Source organism: Daktulosphaira vitifoliae, unplaced genomic scaffold (genome assembly GCF_025091365.1).
Source record: "Daktulosphaira vitifoliae isolate Bord-2020 unplaced genomic scaffold, ASM2509136v1 Scaffold_2, whole genome shotgun sequence".
NCBI lineage: Eukaryota > Metazoa > Arthropoda > Insecta > Hemiptera > Phylloxeridae > Daktulosphaira > Daktulosphaira vitifoliae.
In genome coordinates this window covers 37,634,388-37,653,658 of record NW_026099573.1, presented here as the reverse complement: position 1 = coordinate 37,653,658, position 19,271 = coordinate 37,634,388, and the positions used below count along the sequence as shown (strand labels likewise).

Genomic DNA, 19,271 nt, shown 5'->3' with positions numbered 1-19,271 from the left:
AATGTATTTTAAATAAATCTGAATAAGAGAGTATACTTTTATAAATGATAAAATTATTTGTGATAAATGATAAGTTACCATTTATTATAGATAAACTCTAATTTAGTAATAAATATTTAGTATACATACATTTAGTTATTATTAGTGATGGGAATTATCGGAATAGTAACTATCGAACTATTCGATAGTCATTCAAAAACTATTCGATAGTTTATGCTAAAAATAAACTATTCGGTTGTATAAACATAACTCGAATAGTTATTCGATAGTTTAAAATATTTGAAAATGTCCATCTTAGTTATTATGAACTATAATTAAAGCATTAGATTGAGCAATCTAATTTAAAAAATCGTATAAATTAGGTTCACGCCGATAACTTATATTGTGCATGTCATTAGCGAATGGCCAAATAAATTAAATGCAGTAACTAAAAATGTCACTTTCCTTGTAATTACATTTTTACTCAACAAAAACTTTTTTATTATTATTATTAAATTTATAATAATAAAAATTAATTTTTTTTAAATAGCCTTTTTTTAGATTTTTTTAACAATATTTTCTAATAACAATATAACATACCAATTTTATGATGAATATTCATTGAATTACAAACATTTTAATACAAAGTGTGTATATAGTGCGAACGGAGTATGCATTATAAATATATACCAATATAAGTTGTATTTTTTTTTAATTTGAAATTAAATCCTAAATAGAGTTGTTCTAATTTCTAATCATATTACAAGTATTGTTCAGATATTCTAGTGTTCTTTTTCTTCCTCGCCTTAATCTCAACTACTTGGGGTCGGCCACCTTTATCCTAAACTTCCGCTTGACACGATCTCTCACATCATCTACGCTCACAAGCTGTCCTTATATCGCATTTAATAGCATCCCTCCATCTCTTTTTTGGTCTTCCTAATTATTGTTCAGATATTCTAGTAAATTCGTATTATTTTTAAGAGTCATTAAAATCTATCACTTTTAAAAGTAATATTCTAGTTAGACATCAAAAAGACCAAAATTTCCAAGTAATATAATCAAAAAATATTTTTTTTTTCGTAATGTCTACAATAAAAACAAAATAAAGAATATCTAATTTTATAGCATATAAAAACATTTAAACACGAAATTGTTGAAGTTGATTATACTAAACTAAAAGCGTACTTTGTACTTAAAATTATAAAGGTTTAGTTAATAATACTTAATAGGTAGTTTTATACATTACTTTATAATATTTATAACGCGTTATAATTCTTTAAGTAGGTGCAAATATTCAAATAGGTAAAAAAAGTGTTTAAGATAGACAAAAATTTTTGCTTAACCCTTTAAGTTGTTTCAATATTTTACCATTGTTAAAAAAATGAAAAGATTTGTGGATCAAACCTACTACGTTTGAAATATACATTGCTCAATGCGCAACGAAACTGAATCCCAACACGTAAGAGTCATAAAGCACTCGTAGAAAGCAACTTTTTAAAAAACCTAAATCTATATTTTAAAAAATAATCACCATATTTGTGTATATTTTCAAAATGCAATAATACCTATGTTTTATAGCAAAGTTTAATTTTAACGTTTATAAAAAAAAATGTTTAATTTAAAAAAAATTATAAATGTGTTAAAGCTTCCATGGATTGTCTTGTTGCTTGAAGTGCTTAAAGATGTAACCATGTTTACATGGATAGTTGCAGCCACCGATCAGCAACCATCACTCTGAAGATGGATTCTGCAATGAGTCCGAAACGTCAGAACTCAACTGTAAACATGGATACACCCTTAGCACTATAAGTAATAAAAAAATGTATGTATAGTAAACTCATTTTACCCGAAAATTACTTTTTGCTTTATGCCCTACTTATAATAAAAAATAAATGTTAATTTATTCATCACGTGCCTTTATGGTTAAATGAAAAAATTGTCCATAAAATGACCTGGAAAAGGAAGAGTAAGTAGAAAAACTTATTAAAATATTATGTTAGAACATTTTAAATAACTTTAAGTATATTTTGGTTGTGGCCAATGACTTTACCAATCTTATACTTTTGTATAAATAAAATTTTATGCATTATTACAAAAATAAATTTTGAATAGACGCAAATCTGATTTGAAAATAACAATGCAGGTCAGATGAGTCAAATTGGTTTTTGAAGGTTTATCGACAAAAGGCAATAATATAAACAATAGGCCTAATTAAGGTATACTCTTAATTATATGAAATAATAATTAATGCGCTAAACTTCAAAAAGATTTTTAATGATTTTTTCGGTAATCTCAAAAAAAAACGATGTACTATTTTCTTTAATTATTTAAAGTGTAATTTTTTAGTAATTTTAATCGATAACATAAGATACGTTTAACAAACACTTTGTCGGGTATCAAAGATTATTATTTTAACATATACAAACATTACAAAATGTACAATTGTTTAAAATTTAATTAGCAAACTATTTATCGTTTAAAAAATTATATAAAATTACGTAAACTTAAGATGCTACTTTGCATAAATTAAACATATTTTTTTTTAATTATATTTATTTTTATCTTAATTTACTCCGATGTATTTTAAATAAATCTGAATAAGAGAGTATACTTTTATAAATGATAAAATTATTTGTGATAAATGATAAGTTACCATTTATTATAGATAAACTCTAATTTAGTAATAAATATTTAGTATACATACATTTAGTTATTATTAGTGATGGGAATTATCGGAATAGTAACTATCGAACTATTCGATAGTCATTCAAAAACTATTCGATAGTTTATGCTAAAAATAAACTATTCGGTTGTATAAACATAACTCGAATAGTTATTCGATAGTTTAAAATATTTGAAAATGTCCATCTTAGTTATTATGAACTATAATTAAAGCATTAGATTGAGCAATCTAATTTAAAAAATCGTATAAATTAGGTTCACGCCGATAACTTATATTGTGCATGTCATTAGCGAATGGCCAAATAAATTAAATGCTTAATTTAAGTCTTATATGTATTATATCATAATGTCAACAAAACGAGAACATTTTTTATAATGTTCTTCCATCTCGTTATGAATAGTTGAATCAAGATCTTAAAGGCCATGCAGATATATGTTAACGTGTGAAAATACACGTGCAATGAAATACACTCCCAATTGTATGAATATATTTATAGTTATTCATGACGTTTTTTAAATGATAGCAGTGTACAGGAAATGAAATGGTTCTCCGAATATACATTATTATCGCTTATGATATTATTTAATGATAAGTTATACAAAACAATATTTAAAAAAATATATATATACAATTATCTATGATTCAACCACTGCAAATTGATAAAGAATTGAACATTTATTTTAAGTCATTCTAATTAGGCCGACAGATTTATATTATTTTTTACCAAGCGGATAACAAATTTCCAGCTTTTGAATTTTTTTTATCAGTTACCTCACGTAAATATGTAGAATAAAGGCCGCGACCATTTCAAAAAAAAAAAAACGCTGACTAAATTCACGTAACATCAAAGAAAATTTGTTTAATTTCATAAAATTTACAATGATGAAATTTTATTTCAAATACTAATTACAATTTCTCATAAAATAATATCATAATTATAGGAACGCATGATCCAATGATTTGATAAAAAGAGCTAAATGTAAAACACTAAATTAAATATTATTCGTTTAATTAATCGTAGTTATCTAGTAAAGTTATCTATAATGAAACATAAATTAAATTTTGCATCAAATTGCATTTCTTTAGTTGAACGATTTATTTATTTTTAGGTACGCATTAATACACACGAGATTTTATAATTCTGAGACAGCCATTAATACAATTATACTCCATCTCGAATTATTACAAAGTGTTACACAAGTATGGAACGAATAACTGGTTTTTGTAGATGACTGTATACAGCCTTTGAGTAACAACATACAAATGTAATTTTTGTTAATATTTCAATGTATATCTCCAATGAAACATATCTAAATCAATATTTTATAAAAGTGAACTGGTTTTAGAGACATTTCAATATACTATTAATTTTTAAATGATTTATTTTAAAAAGTAATCCACTCAAAAAACTGTGTCAAAAAAGTTTTATTCTGTAACCTATCAATGATGTAGGAGAATGACTTAATCTTTTGTGAACGAACTTAATTAGAATTTTATTACATTAAAGGTATTCACTTGCAAAAGATTTTAATTAATACTTAACTGACCTTAAATGATAAGCATTAACTCTCAATGATATGCTATGTAAGTAAAGTAGATTTTCTTTTATCAATGTATATTAAAAGGTAACCTATTGACTGTAGTATACACCTTTTTATATATTTATATAAGTTTTTGTGTTTAGTTGTATTTTTATTATATATTAAATAAATAAATTGAAAATATTAACTTGTAAATTGTTAGCTTTTTTTTTTTTTTGGTAGTTACATTTACTGAAATAAAATATAATCCAACTAATTACTATTTTTGTGCTATAATAAATTACTTAAATTTTAAGCCAACGAATAATATCAAATTAAATAAAATTTTTAGTAACACTTATATAACAAGTGTTGTATTTATAATTACTATTATTAGTTTATGAAAAATAGTTACACGATTATAACCACCACAATTGATAATGACTTTGTTTCAACAAAAATTTGTATTTAAATAAAAAACCTAAAAATGAATATTATCATTAAAAATGTAACAAATATTCTTAGACTAAATATTATTGAGTAATATTAATAAATTATATTTAATTCGTTTTTATTGAAAGAAAATAATTATCATTACTTAGCAATTAAAGTTAAAATAACTTCAATGAAAAAAAATACTAAAATTTAATTACTATAAAATAAATATCAATTACCAAAGTTTACTTACTGCCTGGTCAGTTGATCGGATGAAAAACAGACAAGTAAAGAGTAAAACGACAGCGGCGGACCGCCAAAAATGTCCGCGGCCACGCACCATCACCGTTGGTTTTCGCACACTATCACTCACACGCTTTGGTCTCTAACATGCAAAAACAAAAACTGTAAGAAAAAAATATTTGGAAAAAATAATTTTTTTTTAGTAATAGAATGAAATTACGTTTAATGTAATTATGTGAATACAGTTAAGAGTAACTATATAGCTACAACGATGCTGCTACTATACACCACGTGGTGGGCACCATGATCAATCACCGACCCTATGGATCACTATATTCTTGGCGGTAGACGGCGACGTCACTCGAACGGTGCGCGCAGCGCTTTATCAGCGAACGCTAGGAAACTGTGAACTATCAGCTGGACCTGATTATTGGGGGCATGGACCGCCAGCACAGCCAACGGGTTGATTAGGAAAAATGTTTAAGCTAAACAAATTTTAACTACCATTTTTTTGATATTTTTACTAAGCTCAAATCAGACGTATAATACATTTACTTTCATTTTCGAGTTCTAATAAACAACCATACAAATATATCATTTTAATTAAAAAGTTTACATTATTTGCAAATTGTTCGTCTTTCTTAAGTAGGATTTAAAACTTAACAGGGTCATATCCTGTATCGAACACTTTTATAAATCATTACTTTTATAACCCCTCCTACTTCTTCTCCATTAGTTAATTCATTTATAAAATTTATAAAAATACAAAAGCAAATTTATTTTCGTCTAAAGTGGGTCATATAAAACAAAATTATAGAATTATATACTAGGAAGACATGGTTTGTATTGTTATTTTCTACTTGCGATTTCAATAGTTCCTATTTTCATATATAAAAAGTAATATGCTTTAAAATATCGAGGATAAATAGTAAATATATTTCTTTGACTTCTTGACTAGGTTTCTTTGACTTGAAAAGGATTTATAAGACTTATCATTTCTGTTAAAACAATAATTTATTTAATGGTTTGGTCAGTTGAAGATCAGTAAAGCAAACAACAGCCGCTTGAGAGCGAAACGGTTGCTGGGCCGGACGTTGAGTAAGAGATAAGTACAAAGGCCGATAGCCAAAGCCACTGAACATCTCATAGCGTTTCCCACAAACACCACGAAAACTTCGTGTTTTGCATGGTATTAAGAGTATTATGTTGAAACGCGCCAATGTTACAGTAATATAGTGCTGGGTATCACCGCTACTGTGGCTGCCATGCCGCGGTTTAGACTGTTCCACTGGCGGTGAGTATAATTTATAATTAATAATATTTTTTTATGTTCATTTAAGAACCACTAGTATATTGTAATTTATGCAATTGAAGTAGTAATAAAAAATTATTTATAAAAAAACTTTTTTTTTTCACAGGGTATTCGCTTTATTTATTATCTACATTATTGCATCGCTTTACTTAATTAAATCGACAACTGCAGTGAGTAGAATTTAATTTATTGATTTATTAATTAAAATTTTTGTAAAACTACCGAAATTAAAATAAAACCATAATAATGATCATTTATGTCTAATTTATTTTAACATTTTATTTAATATTTTTTTAATTTAGTAATTGTGTTTAGTAGTTATAAATACAACACTTAAAAGTTAATTATTAGCTAAACTTATTGGTTTTTGGAAAACTAAGTTTAGAAGTAGTTTTACGTTTAGTTGACTCTAAATTTGTATCCGCAAATTTTTTTATAGTTTATTTATACAGAAAGGTCGAAAAAATAATTGTTTTATTTAATTTACATAAGTAGCTAATACGACCCATGATAAACCCGATCAACGTTATGAATGGATTTGAATTCAGAGCAGGTGTGTTCTCCTTTGATATAATCATATTTTTATCTTCCGAATTACTACTCCAACAATGTTCTGGCAAACAAGGCTGAATAGGTCAAAAGGCTAAATTTATTTATCGAATTTTTTTCATGGAGAAAATGCTTACCTAGTTTATTTTTATAATCTGTAGATTTCATTTTAATTTAAATAGACCATCTTAAATTTTATTGAATAACGTTAATTGTTTTTAAATAATTTTTTAGATTCAAGTTATGGATAATTCAAAGTATAGCTATAGAAATAAGATATTTTTTATTTAAATCATATCATACCACAATAAAATAAAATAATTATTATAAATAGTGTGTAATTATAGCGAAAATACACACGTGTATAATTAGTTAAAAGTTCATTATAATTAATAATGTGAAGACTGAATGCTCTCTGAGTTTGATTAAAACAAGATAAAAAACTCAACCCACGTGGATATGTTTAAGCGGATGCAAATAAAGTGATCAATGAATTATTTTGTTCCTATAAAAAGTATTTTTAACGTTTTATATCAAAAAATATATTTACAGAAGCTGAGTTAAAAAAAGTATTTTTAGATATTCGTCGGTATAGAACTACTACTAATCATTTACTGGTTGTCAATAATTTAATAAATGAAAAACTTAATTTAATAAATTAAAAAAATTTGATAAATTAAATTCTAAATTATTTATCATATCTCTCATAAGTAAAACAGTTGATTTAAACTCAACGATTTCATAATAAACTTTGTTTATTTTAGTTTTACTCTTCAATGTGTTTTTTAATTTAATTTTAGAATTAATGATTGAATGCTTAGATAGATGAGTGGAGTGACTAAAGAAGATAGAATATGGAACGAACATATAAGAGGGAGTGCAGGTGTAGCGTCAACAATGGATAAGATGAGAGAAAATAGAATTAGATGATTTGATCACGTTATGAGGAGAGAAAAAGTCGTAAGAACAGTTATAGAAATAAATGTTGAAGGAAGAAGAAGTAGAGGAAGACCAAAAAAGAGATGGAGGGATGTTATTGAATGTGATATAAGGATGGTTGATGTGGATAATAGTGTCAAGTAAAAGTTAAGAATAAATGTTGTCGACCACAATAGTTAGGATAAAGACAAAGAAAAAGAATTAATGACTGTAGACATGCTTTTTGGTATATAACTACTAAATTATTGGCGGATATGTTGGTCTATTGAATTTTGGGTTATCTTAAAAATTAAAGTTGATTAATAGCTGCTATAAATTAATTATTTTTAAGAATCGAATTAAACAATTTAATTTGTTTAACACTTAAATTTACTATAATGTTATCTTATGATGAAATGTAGTGTTATTAAACATAAAAACGTTATAAATTTTTATGTTTAACATTTTTTAATTTTAAATTTTACTCAAATTTTTTTTCGTTTTACATATTAACATTCCTACAATTTTGTGTTTAATGATAAATGGGTGTGAAAAATATTCACTGCTATAAGCAGTTTTTAATGCATGCAAAATACTGTTTTTTTCTTTAGTAGATTTTTTCTAATTCTAACGTTTAAAAATTATTTATTCTTATTTTACGTTATAAGTTATACTATGTTTAACAATATTTTTATTTAATTGATATTACATATTTTAATTTTTTGTTTTTCATTTTAACAAAATTTTACGTTTTAACGATATGATTATAACATTACTCATAACGTTTCTTGCTCTTATTTTTTATAATCAAAATTAATATCATGTATTATCGAAAAAATGAATGATACTTTTACAAATAATGAGAAACAGAAGAGAATATCATTTCTTTTTCATGAAAAAAGGTTGTAATATTAATTTATTAACTAGACAAGTAAAATTTCTACAAAAAAATTATTTTCATTATTTTAATTATATTTATAATTAGTTCAAATTTTATAGTAAAAGTAAATGTTTAAACAATTTATAATACCAATTTATCACTTTTTTCTTTATATTTATGTTAATAATTTATTATAATCCGTTTAGACTAAAATGATAATTACACTAATGTATACTTATCATTTTTTCTAATTTGCATAATATCTCTCTCTATGGTTTCAATCCGTAGATTAGTTTGCAGCCATCTTCCAGTCTTCCCTCTTATCCGCCTTCCTTTTCATTCACATCCTTGGTCCTTTATTATCTGTTGAATGAATTCCAATCTTGGTCTACCCCTACGGTTCTTCCTTCTACTGTTCCTTCTATTATCAATTTCAACAACCCTTCGTGTCTCATTATATGACCTATCCATTCGTTGCGTCTTCTGACTATGTTATTCCATAGTAACTTTTGCATAATATAGCTATTAATATATCGCGCCTCTACAACAAGACATCCGCAACTTAAAATTTGTCAATTTTGAGTTATAACCATTTTCTGGTAGCAAAAAAAGAGCTCTATACAATAGAAGAAAGCGCAAATTCAATATCATAATTCGTATTGCTACTATAAAACTATGTCAGTTTAGATTTATTTAATTTTTAGTTAATTTTCCAAGCAACGGAACTATAATTACTTCATGACAGAATACACTTTTTATTTTATCCATTTCATTACTATAATCAAATTTTAAGACTGCCTTATTTTGATTTATTACGCACTGTCTTAATAATTTAAAATATTACACTAGTATTATTCGACTTATGATACACAAAATGTACATAGCTTAAATTTAATACTGCCATTTATTATTTCATGGCTATCTTAAAATCAATTTGTGTAGGCATTAAAACCACAACTCAAAATAAGACAGCCTTAGATTCACTTATAAAATTGTAAAATAGTTTAAGTGAATATTCCATAATATTTGAATAACTAATATTGTATAATATGTTTATGAGTGTACAAGTTTCTAGTTTCAAATTTATGGGTAAAAAAATTTATACAATATCTTAATTATAAACTTATAATCGCTTTTAGTTGTAGCTGTATTTTTCTACAGATGTGATATACTACAATTTTTTAAATATCATGAAGAATTATTCAATTTAAATTTGATTAATAGTTAATTTTTTTTTTTAATACAATTATTTTGATTTTAGCAATTTAATTTATACTCGGATCAAAATAGAGATCAATTATACAACGATAGATATTCTGTATTCAATCAAAGATCAAATTCCACAAATTGTACGCCAAAATGTTATGCAGAAAAGGGAAGCAGAGTAAGTCGATTTCTTTCAAAAAATTTTTATAAAAATTTGGTATAATCAATTTTTGATTTAGGGACCGCCTGGTTCACCGGGATTGCCCGGACCTCCTGGAGCAAGAGGTTACCAAGGACAAGAAGGTCTTCCCGGTAAATATTACACTTATTTTTAAATTCACAAAAACAGATTAAATTTTAAGTTATGTGCTAACATAAATGAAGAAATGTTATAATATTATTAAATGTTACTATTTTATAATTCAGGACCCTCGGGTGATAAAGGAGATATGGGAATTATTGGACCTCGTGGACCTAAAGGAGATCGAGTATGTTGTTTTTCTTATAACACGTACAATTATTATTTGAATAATTATGATTTAATTTAAACTAAATTACATATAAAAATTAAAACAATTAAACAAAAAAATTTTTTTTTTTTATTTTATTTTATTTACTATATTATAACTATTCAAATTATCATATTATCAATATTCATTTTAATTAAAACGATTGATTATCTTTAATCACATTATTTAATATACCGTTCTTATTTACAGGGAAGGATTGGTCTACCAGGTTTTCCAGGTATTTATATATTATAAGTTATATTTTACAATAGTTTACTTGCATAAACTATTTTATATCTATTACATTAGAATAATTCCTTTTTATTTTACTCTAGTCTTCTTATTTTTCCTCGTCTTAATCCCAACTACTTAGGGTCGGCCACCCTTATCCTAAACTTCCACTTGACACGATCTCCCACATCATCTACGCTCACATAAGCTATCCTCATATCGCATTTAATAGCATCCCTCCATCTCTTTTTTGGTCTTCCTCTATTTCTTCTTCCTTCAACATCCATTTCTATAACTGTTCTTCAAGCTTCCGACTCTTCTCTCCGCATAACATGACCAAACCATATAAGTATATTTTCTCTCATCTTATCCATTGTTGACGCTACACCTGCACTCCCTCTTATACGTTCGTTCCATATCCTATTTTCTCTAGTCACTCCACTCATCCATATAAGCATTCACATCTTTGCTACACTCATTCTCTGCTCTACTTTCTTAACTTAAACTTTCCACCTCTCCTATCATGTCCTCGCTTATTGTCACTGATCTCCTCATTTTAACTTCTTCCTGTTCTCCTTATTTTACTCTAGTATATTTTAATTTTAAATTTTAATTTAAATCAATTAATTTATGAAAATAAATTAAATTTTTTGTTAAACAAAATATATTTATATTTCTAGGTCAAAACGGAGTTCCTGGACAACCAGGACTTCCTGGAGATCCAGGTCATAATGGAATAGATGGATGCAATGGAACAGAAGTAAGTTAACCATATGTTGATTTTATTTAAAAATATACTTACTTTTTTTTTAATATTTAATTTTATGCGCATTCTTTAAAACCAGATAATTTTATGAAAAATAGTTATAACTATAATTATAACTAATAACGAATTTAAATAATTATATTATTTTTATATATTATATATTATTAATCGTATAATAACAAATTATAATTGGTATAAATTAAAGGGAGACACAGGTCGTGATGGGCCACCAGGTTTACCCGGTCCACGTGGTTTTCCAGGGTTGCCTGGCGACAAAGGTACGTGCCATTAATACAATTTTTACAAAGACTTCAACGGGTGGTCATGTTATGTCATATTTTTTTTACTATTTATTTAATAGGTCCTAAAGGAGAACCTGCTTATACATCCATTAACAATAAAGGACAAAAAGGAGAACCTGGTTTAGATGGGCTTCAAGGTATGTTATACTTATTTGTCTAATCACATATAACATAGACAATTATTTTTTATTATTATTTAATAACAAAATGTTAATACCTGTCAATTTTTTAAACAATATCGTTGAATAACCGTGTAAGTTAATCAAAATTTTCAATAATAGTATTTTTAAAAATCTTAGAATAATAAATATAAAAGGTGATGGTAAATATAATATTTTTTATTTGAAATACATTTAAATTCAGTATTTGAGCAATTTTGTGTATTATAAAAATGAATACTAATTATTATATCAAATATTTTGAGTCCAGAGAATTATATATTACACAATTTTAATTTTTAGTATGTAAACTATTTTTATATAAAATATTAAGTGTATAAACTTAATTATTTTTTTTTACTTTTCTCTAGTCCCTGATATTTTAAAAAATTATCGTTATTTTAAAATTCTTTGTCATAGTAAATTTAAGATTTTAAGTATCAAAGTTTTGGGTATGTGACTGAATATTTCAAATAAAATTATATGTATAATAAAAATTGATCACTTGTGGCTAGTTAATTAAGTAAAATTAAAACTATATTAAAAATATTATTATCAATTATTATGTATGTGTTTAGCGTTGATAATGGTAACATTGTTTCCGAAATACGTATCCGCGACTTTTCATTAATTTTTTTGTGGCTTTTGAGTTTAATATTTTTAATATTTTTTAGTTTTTTTAAATTAATAATATTTTTAATATAGTTTTAATTTTACTTAAAATTATATGTATTATTTCAAGTTTTTTTAATTAAAAAAAACTCAAAAATAAAAATCAAAATTTTGGGGTCGACACATTAATCTTAACATTTTTTTTTAAATATTTGTAAAAATTGATGTTATTACATATTTTATCAAATTCATTTAGAAGTTTTTAGGTAACCCTTATTTGATAATTTTTATTATATATATATAGTGAATATAATTAATATAATATTTGACTGAGTGATACCGTAATAATAGCATACAAAGTTTACCATATAATTATACAGAATGTTCAGAAGTAAGAAAACAGGTAAATTGTTATAAACAATGAGAATAATAGAAACCCGTTTCCTTACTTATTGAATACCAGGGACGGCGCCAGAATTTTTTTCCTTGGGGGGCGGTAGAGGGCAAGCTATTTTTTTGAATAGGCGAACATAACACTACATCTATCGGTAAAAAAAAATTAATGATTTATATATAATACACCAATTAACTTTACATAACCTACTAAATATATTATAAAATTTTAACTAACTAGTTATGTTTAAAATGAAAATACAATAAAAAAAGATAAGATTTTTTTAAACAAGCATTATTCTATGGTTGTGATGAGCAGAAGAAAATTTGTCAACAATGGATTCCAAATCTAGGTTTTTGGAAATATTTTCTCTATTGAAAGAACTGTTAAAACTGATAATCTTGTGTTGATCATTTTATTTCTTAAATAAGTTTTAATTTGTCGGAGACTAGAAAATGTTCTCTCAATACCGGCACTTTAAGGAGGTATGATAATTGTTATAGTACATTACAAATATAGTTCAGAAAAGGTCAATTTGTAATTTTCAAGCAACTGTATGAATTCAAGTTTAGTATCAGCTTTAGTTTTTTTTCTTTTTGATGTCTATCTATGAGTTTGGGTATTAACTTCAATTCAGATTCCAAGCTTTCAATATCCACTTCATAGTGTTTGGCAAAAGGTAATAATACTTGCAAGTCTAAAAAAGATTTATTTTGAGGATTTAAGAAACTAACTAATACCAGATAATAATGAATTATTATCAGAAAATCTTCTTTTAATTCATTGATCAATTACTGGAAAAAATATAATAGTATAATTCTTACTCATAATCTCCCTATTTTCAAAAATTGCTAGTTCTATAATGTACGATACAAATTTAGCAAGCAATTTACGAAAAGTTCTTCTATGTGTGTTTTCTTCCTGTAACGGGATATTATTAATTTTAGCAAACAAAACAACTTTTTCCAAGAGCACATCAAATAATTTATCAACTGTTCGGAATTGTTTAAGATAATCTATCAATGATTCGACCATTATATAATCTTGTACCTAAATCTGATTCGGGTAGATAATCAGAAATAATTTTTATTTGACTAAATGTATCACAAAAATAAATTCAAAATTAATGTGAAACAAAATTGATTTTACTTCTATACTTTTTTCGCACTTTGATTCCATGTTAATTTGATTTAGAAGTACTAGAATAACAGAAAATGTTTCTCTAACAGCAATACATGCAGATATCTGGCAAATCCACTAGTGTCACATAACTTTTTAAGTTCAACTGTATTTTTTTTAGGAAATGATTCTTTCTGAATACCTAAGAGGTCATATGTACTGTTGATCTACTTATGAGGTTATACAACTGTTGAAGAAGTGATATAAATTTTTTAATTTCTAGTACATTTTTACAAACATCAACAATCACTAAATTTAAGCGATGATTATAACAATGTGTGTATAATGCTTTTGGAACTTCCTTTTGAAAAATTGCTTGCACACCATTTTGATTACCACTCATTACGGTAGCGCCATCGTAAATTTGAGCTATACAATTTTGAATGTTAATCTCAAAAGCAGATAAAGTTATTTTAATAAATTCAAACAACGATTTGGCATTTAATTCAGAACACGGTACATACCCCAAAATTTGTCCATTTACTATGTTATTGTAAAAATAACGTAGCATTACTGATATATGTTCAGCAGTTTTACTTATATCTTTAGTTTCATCAGCCAAAATTTAAAAGTACTTAGATTACTACAGCTCATTTACAATTGATTCTATGACCATTTAATTCATAATACTAAATTATTTATTTTATATACTGTGATGTGTATATTTTGCATTTTTAGGTAACTCATCGATTTTTTTTTTTAATCTAGTATCTCTTTTGGCACAAAAATTTAATAGTTCTAAGAAGTTACCTTTATTTATGCTATCGCTATTTTCATTATCTCCACGTTGAACAATGTTTTGACAGGCTGTAAAAAGTAAAATTTCTGCAACAGTTCTATTAAAATAACGATTTACTTTTACAACTGTCTCATTTTCTCTATTAATAAGAGTTAAAACAGATTTTCCAGTTTTTTCAGTCATTTTGTATCCTTCCCATTTAGTCGTACATAATTTATGTGACATTAATTTCAGAGGAATTAGTTAAAAAAAAAACCCAGTACAGGGAGTCGCGGCACAGTGGTGACGTAGCATAGATGTATCAAGTATAATGATATCTGACAGTTATTAAAATCACTATCAAAAAAAAGAAACGCTTCGATGCAAATCTTTAGATAGTGTTTAATTTTAAAAAATTGGTGGATTATTCCAAAAGCTACATGATCTGCTAGTTCCTTATTAATATCCTGATTAAGATAAAGTAAGTCAAATGAAAAAGGGAATATTAAAAAATTTATTTCTCAAAAAAAAAATTATGTTGATCCATACACTTTTCAATTAGTTATAGCATTATAAAGTTAAAAATGTAAAAAATAAAATCGAGAATTTTCACACAATAATAGCATTCGGTAGCCATTTTCACAATGAAGATAAAATAAAGTCCGAAATTTTTTTTTTCCATGATAAAGTATATTACATTAGCTTTATTTTAAGATATATATAAAAGTGTCAGACTTTCCGGAACATTTTCAAAAATCAAGTTGAAAAAATTAATTTTTGTAAAAAAGTTGTCATTTTAAATCCCCTCCCGTGGGCAGGTAAAAAGTCAGATTTATAAAAAAAATATACCAAATGTTAGGTAAAGACATCATGCATCTATAAAAATAAGAATTATATTGATCCATACATCTTTCAAAAAGTTATGGCAGTTTTAAGTAAAAAAAATTGAAAAAATTTCGAAAATTAGCGATTTTTAAATTTGTAATTTTTTTGGAGGTTTCCCTAATTTACGGAGAACGAGGGATTTTTTTTCAATTTTTGAGGGTAATGTCTTCGACTAGATACGATTTGTGATCTTTTGACATATCATTGAAAGAAATCGGTTCGGTGAGAGCTGAGAAAAAGTGGTAACAGAAAAAAAAAAAAAAAAAAAAACACATCTTAGTAAAACCAATACCTTTTCAGCTTCGCATCGAAGCTAAAATCGACAAGGAAAGCAATAACACGAATTTTCCAAAACACTGTATTCTAGCCATGGGTACAATTTGAACCACTCGGAATGAACATTCTTCCATTCTTTCCCAAATTTTTTCGTGAATAATTTTTTAATACCGACTTAGTAGGGTTATCAGAAAATATCTGTGTGATGTCACATTGCCCACTTTGAAGTAATAAACTTTTTGCCGCTACGAGATTTTCTTTCCGATGGGCAATTTTTACTAGATCACAGTCCGCAATATCGGAATCTGTTGACGATTCATCAAAAGTGCCTAAAAGCAAATCGAAATACGAAAATTTTGCCGAGTATTGAAGAATTTTAATCACTACTTAAATTTAGCTTTTACACCGATGAATAAATTTTATTTAGTGTACCTACACAAATGTGCTAGTAACCTGGTGTACACAATTTTTTTGTTAACAATATATTTTAATATAGGTATCTACTTAAATCAATTGACAAATATAAATTTAGCTTTGATGCGAAGCTGATAAGGTATTATTTTAATATGATGTTTTTTTTTTTTGTTATTTTTTTTTTTGTGTCTATTACCACTTTTTTCAGCTCTCGCCGAACCGATTTCTTTCAACGATACGACGAAAGATCACAAATAGAATTTAGTCGAAGACATTACCTTCAAAAATTGAAAAAATTTCCCTCATTCCCAGTAAAGGGGAGAAACCTCCAAAAAAATTACAAATTTACAAAAAGCTAATTTTTGACAAACTTTTAATTTTTTTTACTTAAAACTGCCATAACATTTTCAAAAATGAACAAATCAAAATAATTTTTCTTTTTTATAGATGCTTTATGTTTTAACCTATCATTTGGTATATTTTTTTTATAAATTTGACCCTTTACCTGCTCACAAGGGGGATTTAAAATGACAACTTTTTCAACTTAACTTTTGAAAGTGTTCCGGAAAGTTTGACACTTTTATATATATATATCTTAAATTAAAGTTAATGTGATTTACTTTATTATGGAAAAAAAAATATTTCGGACTTTATTTTGTCTTCGCGGTGAAAATAACTACCAAATACAATTTTTGTGTAAAAATTCTCGATTTTATATTTTACATTTTTTACTTTAAAATGCTATAACTTTTTAAAAAATGTATGGATCAATATAATTTTTTTATGAGAAGTAGTATTTATATACATCTTTCATTCGACATACTTTTCTTAATCAGGATATTAATAAGGAAATAGCAGATCATGTAGCTTTTGGAATGATCCATCAATTTTTTAAAATTAAACACTATCTAAAGATTTGTATCAAAGTTTTAGCTTCGATGCGAAGCTGAAAAGGTATTGGTTTTACTAAGATGTGTTTTTTTTTTTTTTTTTTTGTCTGTTACCACTTTTTCTCAGCTCTCACCGAACCGATTTCTTTCAATGATATGTCAAAAGATCACAAATCGTATCTAGTCGAAGACATTACCCTCAAAAATTGAAAAAAAATCCCTCGTTCTCCGTAAATTAGGGAAACCTCCAAAAAAATTACAAATTTAAAAATCGCTAATTTTCGAAATTTTTTCAATTTTTTTTACTTAAAACTGCCATAACTTTTTGAAAGATGTATGGATCAATATAATTCTTATTTTTATAGATGCATGATGTCTTTACCTAACATTTGGTATATTTTTTTTATAAATCTGACTTTTTACCTGCCCACGGGAGGGGATTTAAAATGACAACTTTTTTACAAAAATTAATTTTTTCAACTTGATTTTTGAAAATGTTCCGGAAAGTCTGACACTTTTATATATATCTTAAAATAAAGCTAATGTAATATACTTTATCATGGAAAAAAAAAATTTCGGACTTTATTTTATCTTCATTGTGAAAATGGCTACCGAATGCTATTATTGTGTGAAAATTCTCGATTTTATTTTTTACATTTTTAACTTTATAATGCTATAACTAATTGAAAAGTGTATGGATCAACATAATTTTTTTTTTGAGAAATAAATTTTTTAATATTCCCTTTTTCATTTGACTTACTTTATCTTAATCAGGATATTAATAAGGAACTAGCAGATCATGTAGCTTTTGGAATAATCCACCAATTTTTTAAAATTAAACACTATCTAAAGATTTGCATCGAAGCGTTTCTTTTTTTTGATAGTGATTTTAATAACTGTCAGATATCATTATACTTGATACATCTATGCTACGTCACCACTGTGCCGCGACTCCCTGTACTGGGTTTTTTTTAACTTTAATTTTGCTAATTATTCTAGTATTTTATAATTTCTAAACTCGTAAAATTGGAATTCAACTTTTTCCTCTTTAAATGTGAATGAAGCAGTAAATAGCTTCATGGATGCAGATCACTCTTCAATATTGCAGTATGTTCCTCAACATAAATTTCATTCCTATAAATTCCCCTCATGGTTTAATTCAGAATTGACATATCTTGTTCAACCAATTCTTGAATTTGGTTTGTTGTTATGGGATCCTCACACAGCTACCCTCCTGTGCTGGGTTTTTTTTATTTTCTTTTTCATTATTTTAAAGGATATTGGTTATTTATGCACACCTATAAATAATAGTATTAAACATTATTTAAGGAAGTTGATAAAATATTATTTTAAAAAGTATTAAAAAATTATTTTTATTTTTAGTATTAATTTTTAAATAATTTATTGAAATATATTTATATTTATTTGATACAAATTTTAATAATATATATATTTTTACTTATTTTTCATAAAATTATTATCTAGAAGATTTAAAATTTTGATATTGAATAAAATTACAACACACAAGAAGGATATAAAATAAAATTATTTAAGATATATCTATAGGGTATTTGATACCAAATAGAAGTATTTAAATACTACTGAAATAAAAGGAAAAAACCCAGCACAGGGGAGTCGCGGCACAGTGGTGACGTGGCATAGTTGGATCAAGTATAATGATATCTGACAGTGATTAAAATCACTATAAAAAAAAAACGCTTCGATGCAAATCTTTAGATAGTGTTTAATTTTAAAAAAATTGGTGTTTTATTCCAAAAGCTACTTGATCTGCTGGTTCCTTATTAATATCTCGATTAAGATAAAATATGTCGAATGAAAAAAGGTTTATTAAAAAATATTATTTCTCATAAAAAAATTGTGTGGATCCATAAACTTTTCAATAAGTTATAGCATTATAAAGTTAAATATAATATAAATAATAAAATCGAAAATTTTCACACAAAAATAGCATTCGGTAGCCGTTTTCACCATGAAGACAAGTCCAGAGGTCAAATTTTTTTTTTTAAAATTAAAGTACATTACATTAGCTTTAATTTAAGATATATATAAAAGTGTCAGACCTTCCGGAACATTTTCAAAAGTTAAGTTGAAAAAGTTAATTTTTTGTGAAAAAGTTGTCATTTTAAATCCCCCCCTGTGGGCAGATTAAGTGTCAGATTTACAAAAAAAATATACCAAATGATAAGTA

The 19,271-nt window shown here is 25.8% G+C and overlaps 2 protein-coding genes across 3 annotated transcripts in view; one reads left to right on the top strand and one right to left on the bottom strand.

The window, feature by feature from the left end:
- LOC126898486 (collagen alpha-1(IV) chain-like) overlaps positions 1–5,258 on the bottom strand; it is a 35,998-nt gene extending 30,740 nt beyond the window's left edge. Inside the window, exons 1-2 of one of the 2 annotated variants that reach the window (XM_050672539.1) lie at positions 5,084–5,258; positions 4,874–5,025 (exon numbers count right to left, since the gene is read on the bottom strand). In XM_050672539.1, the coding sequence (XP_050528496.1) occupies positions 4,874–4,963 (90 nt within the window). In that variant the 5' untranslated portion in view covers positions 4,964–5,025; positions 5,084–5,258. The remainder of the gene's footprint in view (positions 1–4,873; positions 5,026–5,083) is intronic. The other variant, XM_050672540.1, reaches the window with a different exon arrangement.
- Positions 5,259–6,000: 742 nt separating this feature from the next.
- Positions 6,001–19,271, top strand: part of LOC126898485 (collagen alpha-1(IV) chain-like) — a 43,203-nt gene continuing 29,932 nt past the window's right edge. Inside the window, exons 1-9 of the mRNA XM_050672537.1 lie at positions 6,001–6,157; positions 6,282–6,345; positions 9,784–9,906; positions 9,968–10,040; positions 10,155–10,216; positions 10,448–10,475; positions 11,149–11,228; positions 11,440–11,512; positions 11,596–11,673. Of these exons, the coding sequence (XP_050528494.1) occupies positions 6,129–6,157; positions 6,282–6,345; positions 9,784–9,906; positions 9,968–10,040; positions 10,155–10,216; positions 10,448–10,475; positions 11,149–11,228; positions 11,440–11,512; positions 11,596–11,673 (610 nt within the window). The 5' untranslated portion in view covers positions 6,001–6,128. The remainder of the gene's footprint in view (positions 6,158–6,281; positions 6,346–9,783; positions 9,907–9,967; positions 10,041–10,154; positions 10,217–10,447; positions 10,476–11,148; positions 11,229–11,439; positions 11,513–11,595; positions 11,674–19,271) is intronic.